Here is a 14,703-nt window from a genome sequence, read left to right as displayed (position 1 = left end):
ATTTTTTGCTTTTATTCTTATGTCCTCTTTTGTCATGCAACCCTTTGACTGTTTCGGTTTTTAAACATCCACAGCTTTCAAATATTAGGATTTGAGCAGTATGATGAAGGTAAATTAATAATAGCACTTTAAATGCATGAAACTTATAAAGTGTTGTTTTAAATTTTTTTTTTAAACAAAACAAAATTTCACAACACATAAAGGTCAAATTATACATTTGACATGTCTATTATTTTATGATTTATTTATTTACCTTTTCTCCTGTCATGGCAAATGGTGCATTGAACCACTGTTCAAATGTAGCACAGCATTTGAAAATGCTTGGCAACAAGAAATTCAACAAAGCCCATAACTCTGGCAATTTATTCTGAAATTATATTTTATTAAAATTAATTTGAAAATCAACACATGTATGTATTAAAACAATTATTTACTTTTTTGTAAATTTTGGCTTGATTCCCAATGAATTCTTCACAATACATTTAGTTTTGATATAACCAAGCACAATGATTTTTTTAAATGCTCTTTTTCATCCATTTCAAAAGTAGTGGCAGACCAATAATTTTCGAAACTGTGAATCATGAATAACATATTATACCTGTATATCAATCAAATATTTTTAAAATTTGTGATTTCTTAACAAAAACTACATTTTACCAATTGTTTATACAGGGAATTAAGATTGAACCATATTTTAAACCTAAATACCTATATATCAATATTTATGAAATTCAGCACATACAAAAAAGTAATTGTTTGAGGCTTTATATAGAAGTGGACCCCTCAACAGGGCACTAACAATAAAACAAATATAACTTTGTTGTCAATAAAATACTAACCTGTAATGGTGTTCCTGTTAATAACAATCTGTGTGGAGCTAAGTAATGTGTATTTAACACTTGGGTCAATTTACAATGATGATTCTTCATTCTATGTCCTTCATCAATTATCATATACTTCCAGCGTATCTATAAGTTTAAAATTAATTTTAACAATTACATCATTGATATATATTCCTCTTTTTCTATTTGTAAAGGAGTATAACTCTAGAACAGTTGAAGTGACACCACCAAAATTCAAACTTGATCTGTATTTTGTGGTTATAAGCAGCGTATAAGTTTCATAACATTTGGTCGAGGCAAAGTAAAGTTAGAGAATGAAAACTAACTTTGGGATGTATGGACGTACGTTCAGACAGACAACGGTAAAGCCTCTTTAATAATAAATAAAAAAGCTAGTGTTGAAACAAATATTGATTTATTAGAAAAGAAAAAAAAATAGATGTGTCAAAGCGAAACGAATGGCCCCGTCTCAAAAAGTTGAAAAATCTGCAATTTCAATAACACACGTGGACACAAACATGATGGTAGTCTCACATATCAAAAATCAGCTCAAAATCTGGAGGGGTATAGAAAAAAAATCCACATAACTATGATTTTCAATAATTTATCAAAGTCCAAAGCCTGTAATTTCAGCAAAAATTAGCGAAGCGGAACAAAACTTATACTTAATCTGTAACTCATCATGGTTAACTCACATATCAAAAATCAGCCCAATATCTGAAGGCGTTAAGAAAAAAAGTCTGTATAACTGTGCTTTTCAACAATTTCTCAAAGTCCAGTCTGTAATTTCGGCAAAAATTAGTGGTGCGGAACGAACTTTAAAACTTGATCTGTAACTCATCATGGTTAACTCACATACCAAAAATCAGCCCAATATCTGAAGGCGTTTAGAAAAAAGCTCCGTTTATTGGTTTGTTGCGGAATGACAGAATTAAGGAATTTCAGAATTTTGGACAAGGGTAAAACTATATGGCACCGACAACTTCGTTGCGGGGCAATAAAAATTCTTTAATAGTCCTTTACTCTTTCTTAATTTTGAATCAATGTGTGCAAAGATGATACATTTAGTAGTTCCTTTTTGCTCTTGAACATTTCATCATCGCTGATGAATTTAGTTGTGTAAATATGTGTGTTAAATAATTTATTTTGAACCATAACTTTTATTTGAGTGTTTTGTTTTTTTAATGAAATGCAAGTTTTAACAGTTCTGAAGTGTAACAGAAAATCAACATTTGTTTTTGAATGCCAATAGAAATTTAATCTAAATGGTAAAAGGGTAAAACTGAATGCCCCTTCTGCTACGGCGGGGGCATAAAAATTTTAACATATATAATCATTATTACTCTTTGTTCAAATTCTTAGAAATAAATATCTAATAAAATACAAATTTTTAACAGTTTTATTAACCCATGATAAATGAACGATCTAAGGAAGATATAATTTAAAAACATTCTGTAAATTTTTGTTATCAGCATTTTCCCATATAGAATTGCTTAACCAGTATCTGGTACAAGAGTACTTTACAGTTTGCCTATTTTCAGTTTTTATATAATTTGTCAGTTATCTTATATAATCATACAATATCTAGCATGTTACTTCCCTTTCATTTGATTGGAATCAGATACACAATTGTATACATGTATTAATTAACATAATTCAAATATCATGTGATTCTATGAACAGTATATATTCAAAAATGCAATATACAAATGAACCTGGTTATACCTTGCACAAGGCAGCTTTGTCTTTGATGATATACTCATATGTGGTAAGAAGTACATTAAATTTGGCAGCTTTCAGGATAGGTAACAACAGCCTCCTTGAATTAGGAGAACCTTTGTAGGCAATTATTACAACAGATGGTGCCCACTTCTCAAACTCAATCACCCAGTTAGATAATGTACTGTAATAGAGATAATAGTTATATAGTCAATTAATTTTAACTGAGTTTCATTTACTGCAAACCAATTTTTTTTCACAAGAAATTTATATTTGTGATTTCCGCGAAAAGAAAAATAACACAAATATAAATTGTCGCTAATATGAAAATAAGTTATCTTCTCTTATATAAATGCATCAAGAAAATCAGAAATCATGAAAACACAACGCTACAAAGTCAGCTAGAAAGGACTAATATAAAATAAAATAACAACAAAAATAAGTTAGATAACAGTTACATGTATTTAAATGGTCTTTTATACTAGATACTGATGTGAGATCGAATTTCACATTAATACTTGTCTTCTAACTTTAAATTGCAATCTTATTTTTTTAGATTGATTTCAGTCCTCTGGTAACAGCAACTATGAAAATTCATATTTTTTAATATGAGTCCTCAAAAGGCAAAATTCAATAGCCATACTTTGACTTAGCAGGTTGTTAATAAGGATAACTTTAAGTAACACTGTTGTACATGATTCTTTTTTTGCTGCTTATTATTTATTCAATATTAAAATACAGTCGAACCTCGTTGTGTCGAACTCGGTTGTGTCGAAAACTCGGATGAGTCGAAGTAATTTCTTGGTCCCGGCATAATTCCCGTTTGATCAATGTTTTTTAACCTCTGATTAGTCAAACTCGGATGATTCAAATTCTCGGTTAAGTCGAGGTAATTCTTAAGTCCCGTCGATGTAAAATTGATGTAAATTGACCCCGATGTCTTGAAGTTCAAAATTTAAAAGAAAATCGAAAGAAATAAAAACTTTAAAAATAAAATTCATAACGGATGTTTTTCTTGTTTAACCTATTCATTTCCATAAGTGATTAAAACTGTGTAAATTCCATAAGTGATTAAAGCTGTGTAAACATACTTGTTTGTAAAACAGTTAAAATGACATGTTTATGATGACCGCTAATCAACACCTTTGTTGATTGTCCAAGCAGAACTTGAATGTGCTGAACCTATTTCACTTGGTATAAAAACGAAACAAATTTTAATGACCTAAGCTGAGATTAAATTAACCATTAGAATAAGAACACTAATTAAAAGGATTAAAATATTTTATTAATTATTATGAGTCAGTCTTTTTAATCTATGAACACTGTTCACATTCTTCAAAGATTAGTTATGAAAATATTTTCGCGAGTGATTCCATAATTTATAGTGACTGACCTTTGTAAATATTTGTGTATTGATTTTATTTGTGAATGTTGTGTGCTGAATCTTAAAAAATACGGAACATAAATACACAATAATATATTATCATATCGAAAAAAGCACAATGATCAATAAACATGCATCTAGTTTACAGAAATCATATATTGGTATTTCATAAATTTCAAATATATGACGTCACACTTGACCTCGGATGAGTCGAACCTCAGATGAGTCGAATACTTTCGTCTGGTTCCTTCGACTTCGACACAACGAGGTTCGACTGTAAATGAAAATCTAAAAGTGTTTACCCACTAATTATTACCTCATAAAGTTTATCTGATGTTTATCAATTCATTTTACTTTATAAGATTGAAATTGAGAATGGAAATGTGTCAAAGAGACAACAACCCGACCATAGAGCAGACAACAGCACCAGGCCACCATGGGTCTTCAATGCAGAGAGAAACTTGCGCACCTAGCATGTTTCAGCTGGCCCCTAAACAAACATTGCATGGTTGTTTTAGTATTAAACATATCAAGTATACTTACGACAATGGAACAATGATAAGGAATGGACCATTCACTCTCTTCCTCTCTATTAGATATGTGATCAGTCCAATGGTCTGTATAGTTTTACCTAGACCCATTTCATCAGCCAAGATTCCATTCAGGTTATTATTGTACAATGATACAAGCCATTCCAATCCATTCAGCTGTTAAATCAATATAAAACCATGTTAGTACTACTGTGGATCACACTATACAAATGAGGAGCAATGGTAGAGGTCATTATTTGGCCACGGAAAGTTAAGTATATCAATATCCTTTTGAGGAAAACAAGTCTGTTTAAATCAACATGGCAGTATATATCATACCCCTCCTTCTAAATAAACAGAATAGTTTTGTTGTGCTGATGATTTAACTTAATACATGAAGCAGTAGTGAACAAAAATATTTTCCAACGAAAATTGTCATGGGGGGTCAAAGATTTCTCTATACAAGGATTATTAACAATTTTTAAGTCTGGCCATTATTCAGTACATTTCCTTTGTTACAATTAAACAAGATATCCCAATGTTTATAACTTCTTTACCTGATATTCTTTTAATAATCCATTGACCATCATAGAAGCTTGTTCCACTTCTTCCTTGACAGTATGTGCCAAGCTATAGTAATTCTGGGCTTCTTTAACCTTTAAGTTCTCATACTCATCATCCTCGTGTGTCGCACTACTGCAAACAACAAGAACATATTTATAGGTAACTATCAAACTATAAGATTGCATCAACTGTATGTAAGAATCAAATTTTTTAAATGAGTATGACACAAATGCCTTTCATCTTCACAAAACTGATCAATGGCATTCTTTGTGATATATAGTTCAGCTCCTTCTCCGCATTGTTTTTTTCTTCCTTGAGGATTACATTTTTGTTCATAAATGTTTTATAAAACAAATGCATTTCAACTGACTTTGGATTTTACATGTAAAACAACAACAACAAGAATGTGTCCATAGTACATGGATGCCCCACTCGCATTATCATTTTCTATGTTCAGTAGACCGTTAAAAATTGGGGTAAAAACTCTAATTTGGCAATTAAATTAGAAAGATCATATCATAGGGAACATGTGTACTAAGTTTGAAGTTGATTGGACTTCAACTTCATCAAAAACTACCTTGACCAAAAACTTTAACCTGAACGAACGGACGGAAGGACGGACGGACGCACAGACCAGAAAACATAATGCCCCTCTACTATTGTAGGTGGGGCATAAAAACCTCATCAAAGATACCTGGCTGACAAATTTGTACTACAGACAGGAGTTTCTTCTACAAACTAGATGTGTCAAAGCAACACGAATGGCCCGTCTCAAAAAGTTGAAAAATCTGCAATTTCAATAACACATGTGGACACAAATATGGTGGTAGTGTCACATATCAAAAATCAGCTCAAAAACTGGAGGCGTATAGGAAAACAGTCCATATAACTGTGATTTTCAACAATTTTCAAAGTTGTAAACCCTTAATTTTGGCACAAGTTAGCGGAGCGGAACAAAACTTAAACTTGATCTGTATCTCTTCATGGTTAGCTCACATACCAAAAATCAGCCCCATATCTGAAAGCATTTAGAAAAAAGATCTGTATAACTGTGATTTCCAAAATTTATCAAAGTCCAAAGCCTGTAATTTCTGCAAAAATCAGCCGAGCGGAACGAAACTTAAACTTGATCTGTAACTCATCATGGTGAACTCACACACCAAAAATCAGCCCAATATCTGAAGGCGTTTAGAAAAAAACTCTGTATAATGGTTTGTTGCAGAATGATGGAATGATGGAATTACAGAATTACGAAACTATGGACAAGGGTTAAACTATATGGCTCCGACAACTTCGTTGCAGGGCCATAAAAACTCATCACTGATGCTTTTATCAAAAGAAAAAACAGGCCAAATGAAGTACAGAACTGAAGAGCAAGTTAAACATAAAAATAAATACAAAACTATGTATATAACTGATCAATATGCTGCTTACCTGAGAATTTTCTTAGCTTCCTCCTCATCGAGATCGTCTGATGACTTGATGATCTGAAAATGATTTTCATGCTTAAATAAGTATGTCAGATCAAAATAATTTCACATAATACTAGTAAGCAGCAAATCTATTATATAAGGGGAAAAAAACATTGCAATAAGAGATCAATTATCATTCTTTAAGGTATAAGTGAAATAAATCTGAATGTATGAAAATTATTCTGCTTCACGAAATTTTCAACTCACAAAGAGGGATTCATATGTTAAGTGAAGTAAAATCAATTCAATATAATACTTTAACTTCTGATCTATTTTCCTTTGACATATTTGATAAGAACATTTATTTAATATCATCACAGCAGTGATACCGATGATTAAAATGACTAACCTTCTTTGGTGTCACCTCTTGTATAAATACCAATGATTAAAATGACTAACCTTCTTTGGTGTCACCTCTTGTATAAATACCAATGATTAAAATGACTAACCTTCTTTGGTGTCACCTCTTGTATAAATACCAATGATTAAAATGACTAACCTTCTTTGGTATCACCTCTTGTATAAATACCAATGATTAAAATGACTAACCTTCTTTGGTATCACCTCTTGTATAAACACCGATGATTAAAATGACTAACCTTCTTTGGTGTCACCTCTTGTATAAATACCAATGATTAAAATGACTAACCTTCTTTGGCGTCACCTCTTGTATAAATACCAATGATTAAAATGACTAACCTTCTTTGGTGTCACCTCTTGTATAAACACCGATGATTAAAATGACTAACCTTCTTTGGTGTCACCTCTTGTATAAATACCAATGATTAAAATGACTAACCTTCTTTGGCGTCACCTCTTGTATAAATACCAATGATTAAAATGACTAACCTTCTTTGGCGTCACCTCTTGTATAACTGGTACTGGAATCTCCTCATGTTTCTCCTGTAATAACAAGCATTTGACCATTTTGTCTTTCTTTTATTCCCCAAATTGGGTCCAGGACCCTTTAAGAGGTTATTAGTTAAATGGAACCTAAAGTGTACTTAAAGTAAAAAATTTGAAATAAAAAAAAAATGAAACTTTTGACAAATGAAACTTCATCTTAATGTTACTTATATGGTGATTTGCTGATTCCCCATCTTAATGAGATATATCTATATAAAGGATAGAGCTGATTTGGCAAAAAAATAGAACCCACTTGGCTAAAAAATAAAACTGGCTAAAAAAAAAAACTGACTTTCCTAAGAAATAGATCTTTATTTGCATATCCTATCTTAAGAGGAAAATTTGATACGTTTTGTGAATATAAAGTATAAAGAAGAATGAATTGATTGGGATTACCTCCTCTTCCTCTCCACTTTCCTCGTCCTCCTCACCATCAACTCTTGGTGCTACCTCATATCTGAAATATCAACATGATATGTCAATTGGCTTTTCATATTCATATATTTAATTCACTATCCAGACAAAAAGGAAAATTATTTTTCATCTTGATTCAATTCTAACTGAGTATATAATTGACTGGCTATACTTGAAGGGAAATAAGATTTTACTCACCCTGGATTTAATTCTAACCATGTATCTAATTGACTAGCTAAAGGAGCCGCTTCACCAGACAGAATCTTTCGTGTTGCTGTCTCTACTACAGAAACTCTCATATCACTGGCATTAGAGCTTTCATCCAATACCTAAAGTCAATAACAAAACTAAATACAATATCACTTTTCAATCATTTATTACAGAAATATTTTGGCCTTGACCTAAGATTAAATGAAGTTTTAAAGTGGTTGTATATGTCATAAATGGTTTTGTAGTTGTCTTGTTTCTAAAATCTAAACTATAATGATGCAACTGATGTAAACAATGTTACGTATCAAGCCTATTCTGTCGGAGAGTAGTCTCATAGGCAATCGTACCACATCTACATATTTATATATTTACAATTCTATTACAAATTGATTTACATGGTGAGTTGAAATATACATAAAGAGTTGGTTTTAGGTCTGAAAAAAATAGAGAACAAGTGAAACTGCGAGCTACTGCTCACTGATGATACCCCCGCCGCAAGTGGATAATATTAATAGTGTAAAAATATGCAAGTGTTCGGTAAACAGGAAGTTGTCGAGTGATGAATCTGAAAACGCATCACACAGTATAGCTGACTTAAAAAAATCCTGAAACCAAATTTCAGAAATCCTTGTATTGTAGTTCCTGAGAAAAATGTGACGAAAATTTTTAAATTGGTTATCATGTGTAAAATCATACAAGTGTTCGGGAAACAGGAAGTTGTCGAGTGATGAATCTGAAAACGCATCACACGGTATAGCTGACTTATATAAATCCTGAAACCAAATTTCAGAAATCCTTGTATTGTAGTTCCTGAGAAAAATGTGACGAAAATTTTCAACTTGGCTATCATGTGTAAAATCAGACAAGTGTTCGGTAAACAGGAAGTTGTCGAGTGATGAATCTGAAAACGCATCACGGTATAGCTGACTTATATAAATCCTGAAACCAAATTTCAGAAATCCTTGTATTAACTTGGCTATCATGTGTAAAATCATACAAGTGTTCGGTAAACAGGAAGTTGTCGAGTGATGAATCTGAAAACGCATCACACGGTATAGCTGACTTATATAAATCCTGAAACCAAATTTCAGAAATCCTTGTATTGTAGTTCCTGAGAAAAATGTGACGAAAATTTTCAACTTGGCTATCATGTGTAAAATCAGACAAGTGTTCGGTAAACAGGAAGTTGTCAAGTGATGAATCTGAAAACGCATCACACGGTATGGCTGACATATATAAATGTTGATACCAAATTACAGAAAGGGTGGATGTGTAGTTCCTGAGAAAAATGTGACGAAAGTTTCATGGGACGGACTGACTGACGGACTGATGGACGGACGGACTGATGGACGGACTGACGGACAGACAGAGGTAAAACAGTATACCTCCCTTTTTTAAAGCGGGGGTATAATTACAGGGCAAGGAAAACACAAAATTACCTCTGGGTTAACTGCTTCAACCCCCTTCTTCTTTTTCTTTCTTTCCATTTTCTTCTTTCTTATGTCTTCTTTATGCTCTGCTAAGAGGGACATCATATTTGTAATGTACTCATCTGTCTGAGATAGAAGGTAGGCCAGACGTTTGTCCTTCTTCTGATCAATCAACTTTCTATAACCTTCTTCATCTTCAGCCTACAAATATAAACGATCAAATATAGGAAATAAAACATACTAGACACTATGTTGTAGAGACCATGAAGAATTCAAAACTGATTTTGTTCAAGTTTTCTGAGACAATTAACGTTTTTGATTGTTTAAGAAGGAACTAAATGAATGATGAACATATCCCACTTCTAGCAGTGAGAGTGTATAGACTATAGATCATTGATGATGTGTGAATTTTACTGTCTTTAACTGATCTATTATTAATAGGTTATAAATTAAACTGAAAAAGAGTGAGCAAAGTTGAAATTTAGCTTTAGAGAGAGTTAATACCTAAATAAACACATAGCTATGTATCACTTTTATGATCTGATCACCAACTTTAACAAATGTTGATGCCCTCAAAAGCCAGAAACATCACTCCTTAGCCTGACACTTGCTATTTCAATGTCAAGTACACACAATAATCTTACCATAAGTCTCCTCATTCTTTCTTTCTCTAGTCTCTCTTGTTCTTTCTTTTGTTCTCTTTCTGTGTTAGCATGGTGCATCATGATGGCCTTGTTAATCTTGTTGACCTTAGTCTGTATAATACGGTGATAATCTCTGAAGTCCTTGGCATGTTGTAGAACAGCATTCAGATACTCCTACAAATCAGTTATAATTGAACAATGATTATATGTTAAGCAAGTCCAATATCATTTATAGAAATAAAAGTAAATCATGACCACATTGATTTAAATATCCTTTCCAGGTAATTCTAGACCTGTTTAATTCAGTGTACTTGGATAGGGTTTCATATTTATCAGTTTTTTTCGAAAAAATTGACAGTGCAACCTTTGTCTAGAATTATAAAAAGATAGACTGTTAAACATAAAGTACCTGGTGTTTTTGTCTTTTCTTCCTTTCTTGGTCCATTTTTTGTTGTTTTTCCAGTTTCTCAGTAACTCTTGCCTCTCTGAGAGTTTGTCTTTTATTACGTTTATATGCCTTGGTGTTAAGTGCTGTCTCCAATGTTGTATCTTTTCTCATACAAGCAACTACTTCAGTTCTCAGCTATAAACATAATAAATACAATAAAGTAGGATTTATGTTAATCACATTAAAAGTAGAATAGGTCCTAAACAAATCTCTAGTGTATACTAAATAACTTTGTCAGAGTTAAATTTATTTTCACATGAGCAACACATCATTTTACAAAATCCTCAACTTTAAAAAGGACAAGATGACAGTGGTTTTTATCAATTTAATCAATATGTTTTCTCTTACCTGTCTTTGAAAATTGAGTAATCTGAGGGCCCTTAATTCTATCATAGCTTTACATTTCATGTCCTCAGGCATTACAGCAGGTAGATTATGTAATTCCTTGATTCTGTGACCAATTCTGGCTGCAATTCTGTAACATACATTTTATTACTATTAACAAGATACATACAAAGCCATAACCTGCATCATATCTCATTAATTGGGTTCTAATGTTGTTCCAATAATCTATAGTTATTAAGACCCAAAACAAAGCTCATGTCCATCCTAAAAGCATTTAAATGTGGTTGAAAATTGTACACTACCTACATTTTCTTCTATCTTGGAAACAGAACTGATACAGGATTTGTATTTATTTAAGGAAAAACTAATGGGAATACAAATATTACAATGTCAGTTTCAGTGTTTAAGAAATGTCAGCTTACTCTTTATTACTTTTAACTTGAATAATCTATGTTGTAATATTTCATAAAAAGTTTTAAAAAAAAAGAAAAAAGAGAAGAACTGTGTTTGATTTATGCCATTGAACATGTTGAATAAGAAACTTTTGAGTGAGTGATGCTAAATTAAAACAAGAATGTGTCCAAAGTACACGGATGCCCCACTCAATCATTTTCCATGTTCCATGGACCGTGAAATAGGGTAAAAATCTAATTTGGCATTAAAATTAGAAAGATCATATCATAGGGCACATGTATACTAAGTTTCAAGTTGATTGGACTTCAACTTCATCAAAAACTACCTTGACCAAAAACTTTAACCTGAAGCCAAAAACTTTAACCTGAAATTTGCACTATCATTTTCTATGTTCAGTGAACCGTAAAATTGGGGTCAAAACTCTAATTTGGCATTTAAATTAGAAAGATCATATCATAGGGCACATGTATACTAAGTTTCAAGTTGATTGGACTTCAACTTCATCAAAAACTACCTTGACCAAAAACTTTAACCTGAAGCCAAAAACTTTAACCTGAAATTTGCACTATCATTTTCTATGTTCAGTGAACCGTAAAATTGGGGTCAAAACTCTAATTTGGCATTTAAATTAGAAAGATCATATCATAGGGCACATGTATACTAAGTTTCAAGTTGATTGGACTTCAACTTCATCAAAAACTACCTTGACCAAAAACTTTAACCTGAAGCCAAAAACTTTAACCTGAAATTTGCACTATCATTTTCTATGTTCAGTGAACCGTAAAATTGGGGTCAAAACTCTAATTTGGCATTTAAATTAGAAAGATCATATCATAGGGCACATGTATACTAAGTTTCAAGTTGATTGGACTTCAACTTCATCAAAAACTACCTTGACCAAAAACTTTAACCTGAAGCCAAAAACTTTAACCTGAAATTTGCACTATCATTTTCTATGTTCAGTGAACCGTAAAATTGGGGTCAAAACTCTAATTTGGCATTTAAATTAGAAAGATCATATCATAGGGCACATGTATACTAAGTTTCAAGTTGATTGGACTTCAACTTTATCAAAAACTACCTTGACCAAAAACTTTAACCTGAAGCCAAAAACTTTAACCTGAAATTTGCACTATCATTTTCTATGTTCAGTGAACCGTAAAATTGGGGTCAAAACTCTAATTTGGCATTTAAATTAGAAAGATCATATCATAGGGCACATGTATACTAAGTTTCAAGTTGATTGGACTTCAACTTCATCAAAAACTACCTTGACCAAAAACTTTAACCTGAAGCGGGACAGACGGACGAACGAACGAACGAACAGACGGACGGACGAACGAACGAACGGACGCACAGACCAGAAAACATAATGCCCCTCTACTATCGTAGGTGGGGCATAAAAAATCCATATCATTTAACTAGAAAATGAAATTCTATAAATAACTATAATCATTAAAACCATTTTGAAAGCAATGGCGTCTTGTCAAGATCAATTATTTATCAAGCTTTTGTCTAACATTTTGAGTGTGAGTAAACAGAAAAGTGAAGGTTTTGTTAGTCTGAACTCTATTTTTACTAAATACCTATTTTCCCTCTCATTAAGAATATCAATCGGATTAAGTCCTTGAGGTTTCTGAACTGGTGCTATTTTACTTTGTTTCTGCATGGTCATCATAGCCTGTAAAGAGGAAGGAGGAGGGGTCTGTTGATTGGGTTTTGGTTGTTGTTGTTGTTGTTGAGTTGGTGGCACTCCTGGTGTGGCTCCACTTTGAAAGTTTGGCTGTGGACCTTGTTGAGGCTGGGACTGACTTTGAGGTGGAATTCTTTGTGGCTGATTTGGATGAGAATCTGAAATTTTTAAGTTAAAACATGGATGAAGATATAGATATTGTAAGTACCCGTACAAAAAGAGGCATCTGTTCTCATCTAAAGATTAGCATGGTTTCTGATTTGTATAGGCTGGATTATATAAAGATTAGCATGGTTTCTGATTTGTATCAAGTTTCTTTGCTCATTGTTGAAGGCCGTACGGTGACCTATAGTTGTTAATGTCTGTGTCATTTTGGTATTTTGTGGATAGTTGTCTCATTGGCAATCATACCACATCTTCTTTTTTATATTGTATAGGCTGAATTATATAAAAGCAGATTCTTTTTACCATTTCTAGTTTGAATGACTTCAAAATTATTTTCCTAAGACTTGTAATAGATTATTTAAAGGTCAAAATGGAATTGTTACATCTTTTACAACAAGTGAAACTGCGAGCTACTGCTCACTGATGATACCCCCGCTGCAAGTGGATAATAATAAATTGTGTAAAAATATGCAAGTGTTCGGTAAACAGGAAGTTGTCGAGTGATGAATCTGAAAACGCATCACACGGTATAGCTGACTTATATTAACCCTTAAACCAAATTTCAGAAATCCTTGCATTGTAGTTCCTGAGAAAAATGTGACAAAAAATTTTCAACTTGGCTATCATGTGTAAAATCAAACAAGTGTTCGGTAAACAGGAAGTTGTTGAGTGATGAATCTGAAAACGCATCACACGGTATAGCTGACATATATCAAGCCTGAAACCAAATTTCAGAAATCCTGGTAGTGTAGTTCCTGAGAAAAATGTGACGAAAAATATTCATGGGACGGACGGACTGTCAGACTGACGGAAGGACAGACAGAGGTAAAACAGTATACCCCCTTTTTTTCAAAGCGGGGGTATAATAAACAAATTTAATTAATTTCAAATGTTCAACATTATTTATGATTTATTTGATCTTCCATGTATAATACTCCCCTATTAGGACGAAATATACATGTACATGTAAATTATAAAATTAGATGTATTTGAGAGAATCACTTGAAGTCTATCATCACTCCTATAGATATATAAGTATCAATCTCAAACCTTGAGGTCTTGGTATTCCAGTAAAAGGTGGTCTCTTGCCTTCCACAGCTGCCCTTAGATTTTCAGGTATGGACTGGTTTCTAGCAAGGAATTTATAAGCCATTATTTGTGCACGGAGTTGTGATAGCTGAGGTTGATTGAAGGCAGTCATCTTATTTCCAGGCTGCTGCATTCCTTGGTGACCTGCAATAATGGAAACAATACAAATATTTTTTTTGTTATAAACTAAATAGTACATGCCCACTTGTAATTCTTGTAGTTGTATGCAATGCTTTAAAATGAGGATAAGACAAGTTCAACTTATCATGTGGTTGAGCAGAACTTAAGACCAATAGTTGTTAATTTCTGTCATTTTGGTCTCTTGTGGAGAGTTGTCTCATTGGCAATCATTCCACATCTTCTTTTTTTATATATAGGAGCATATGTAGAGTCACTTATTAAATATCTGAAAGCTTCAACAAAACAAGTATCGT

At 32.6% G+C, this 14,703-nt stretch overlaps 1 protein-coding gene across 4 annotated transcripts in view; it reads right to left on the bottom strand.

Moving 5' to 3' along the window:
- Positions 1-14,703, bottom strand: part of LOC143064153 (SWI/SNF-related matrix-associated actin-dependent regulator of chromatin subfamily A member 2-like) — a 44,394-nt gene that overhangs the window by 16,971 nt on the left and 12,720 nt on the right. For 3 of the 4 annotated variants that reach the window (XM_076236794.1, XM_076236777.1, XM_076236803.1), the window contains exons 4-18: positions 14,231-14,413; positions 12,909-13,173; positions 10,912-11,038; positions 10,525-10,698; positions 10,116-10,289; positions 9,481-9,672; positions 8,030-8,160; positions 7,814-7,874; positions 7,361-7,414; positions 6,474-6,526; positions 5,033-5,171; positions 4,489-4,652; positions 2,568-2,745; positions 840-968; positions 254-367 (exon numbers count right to left, since the gene is read on the bottom strand). In XM_076236794.1, the coding sequence (XP_076092909.1) occupies positions 254-367; positions 840-968; positions 2,568-2,745; positions 4,489-4,652; positions 5,033-5,171; positions 6,474-6,526; positions 7,361-7,414; positions 7,814-7,874; positions 8,030-8,160; positions 9,481-9,672; positions 10,116-10,289; positions 10,525-10,698; positions 10,912-11,038; positions 12,909-13,173; positions 14,231-14,413 (2,138 nt within the window). The remainder of the gene's footprint in view (positions 1-253; positions 368-839; positions 969-2,567; positions 2,746-4,488; positions 4,653-5,032; positions 5,172-6,473; positions 6,527-7,360; positions 7,415-7,813; positions 7,875-8,029; positions 8,161-9,480; positions 9,673-10,115; positions 10,290-10,524; positions 10,699-10,911; positions 11,039-12,908; positions 13,174-14,230; positions 14,414-14,703) is intronic. The other variant, XM_076236785.1, reaches the window with a different exon arrangement.

Source organism: Mytilus galloprovincialis, chromosome 1 (assembly GCF_965363235.1).
Source record: "Mytilus galloprovincialis chromosome 1, xbMytGall1.hap1.1, whole genome shotgun sequence".
NCBI lineage: Eukaryota > Metazoa > Mollusca > Bivalvia > Mytilida > Mytilidae > Mytilus > Mytilus galloprovincialis.
The sequence above is the reverse complement of the archived record's forward strand: the minus strand, read 5'-3'. Positions and strand labels throughout refer to the sequence as shown.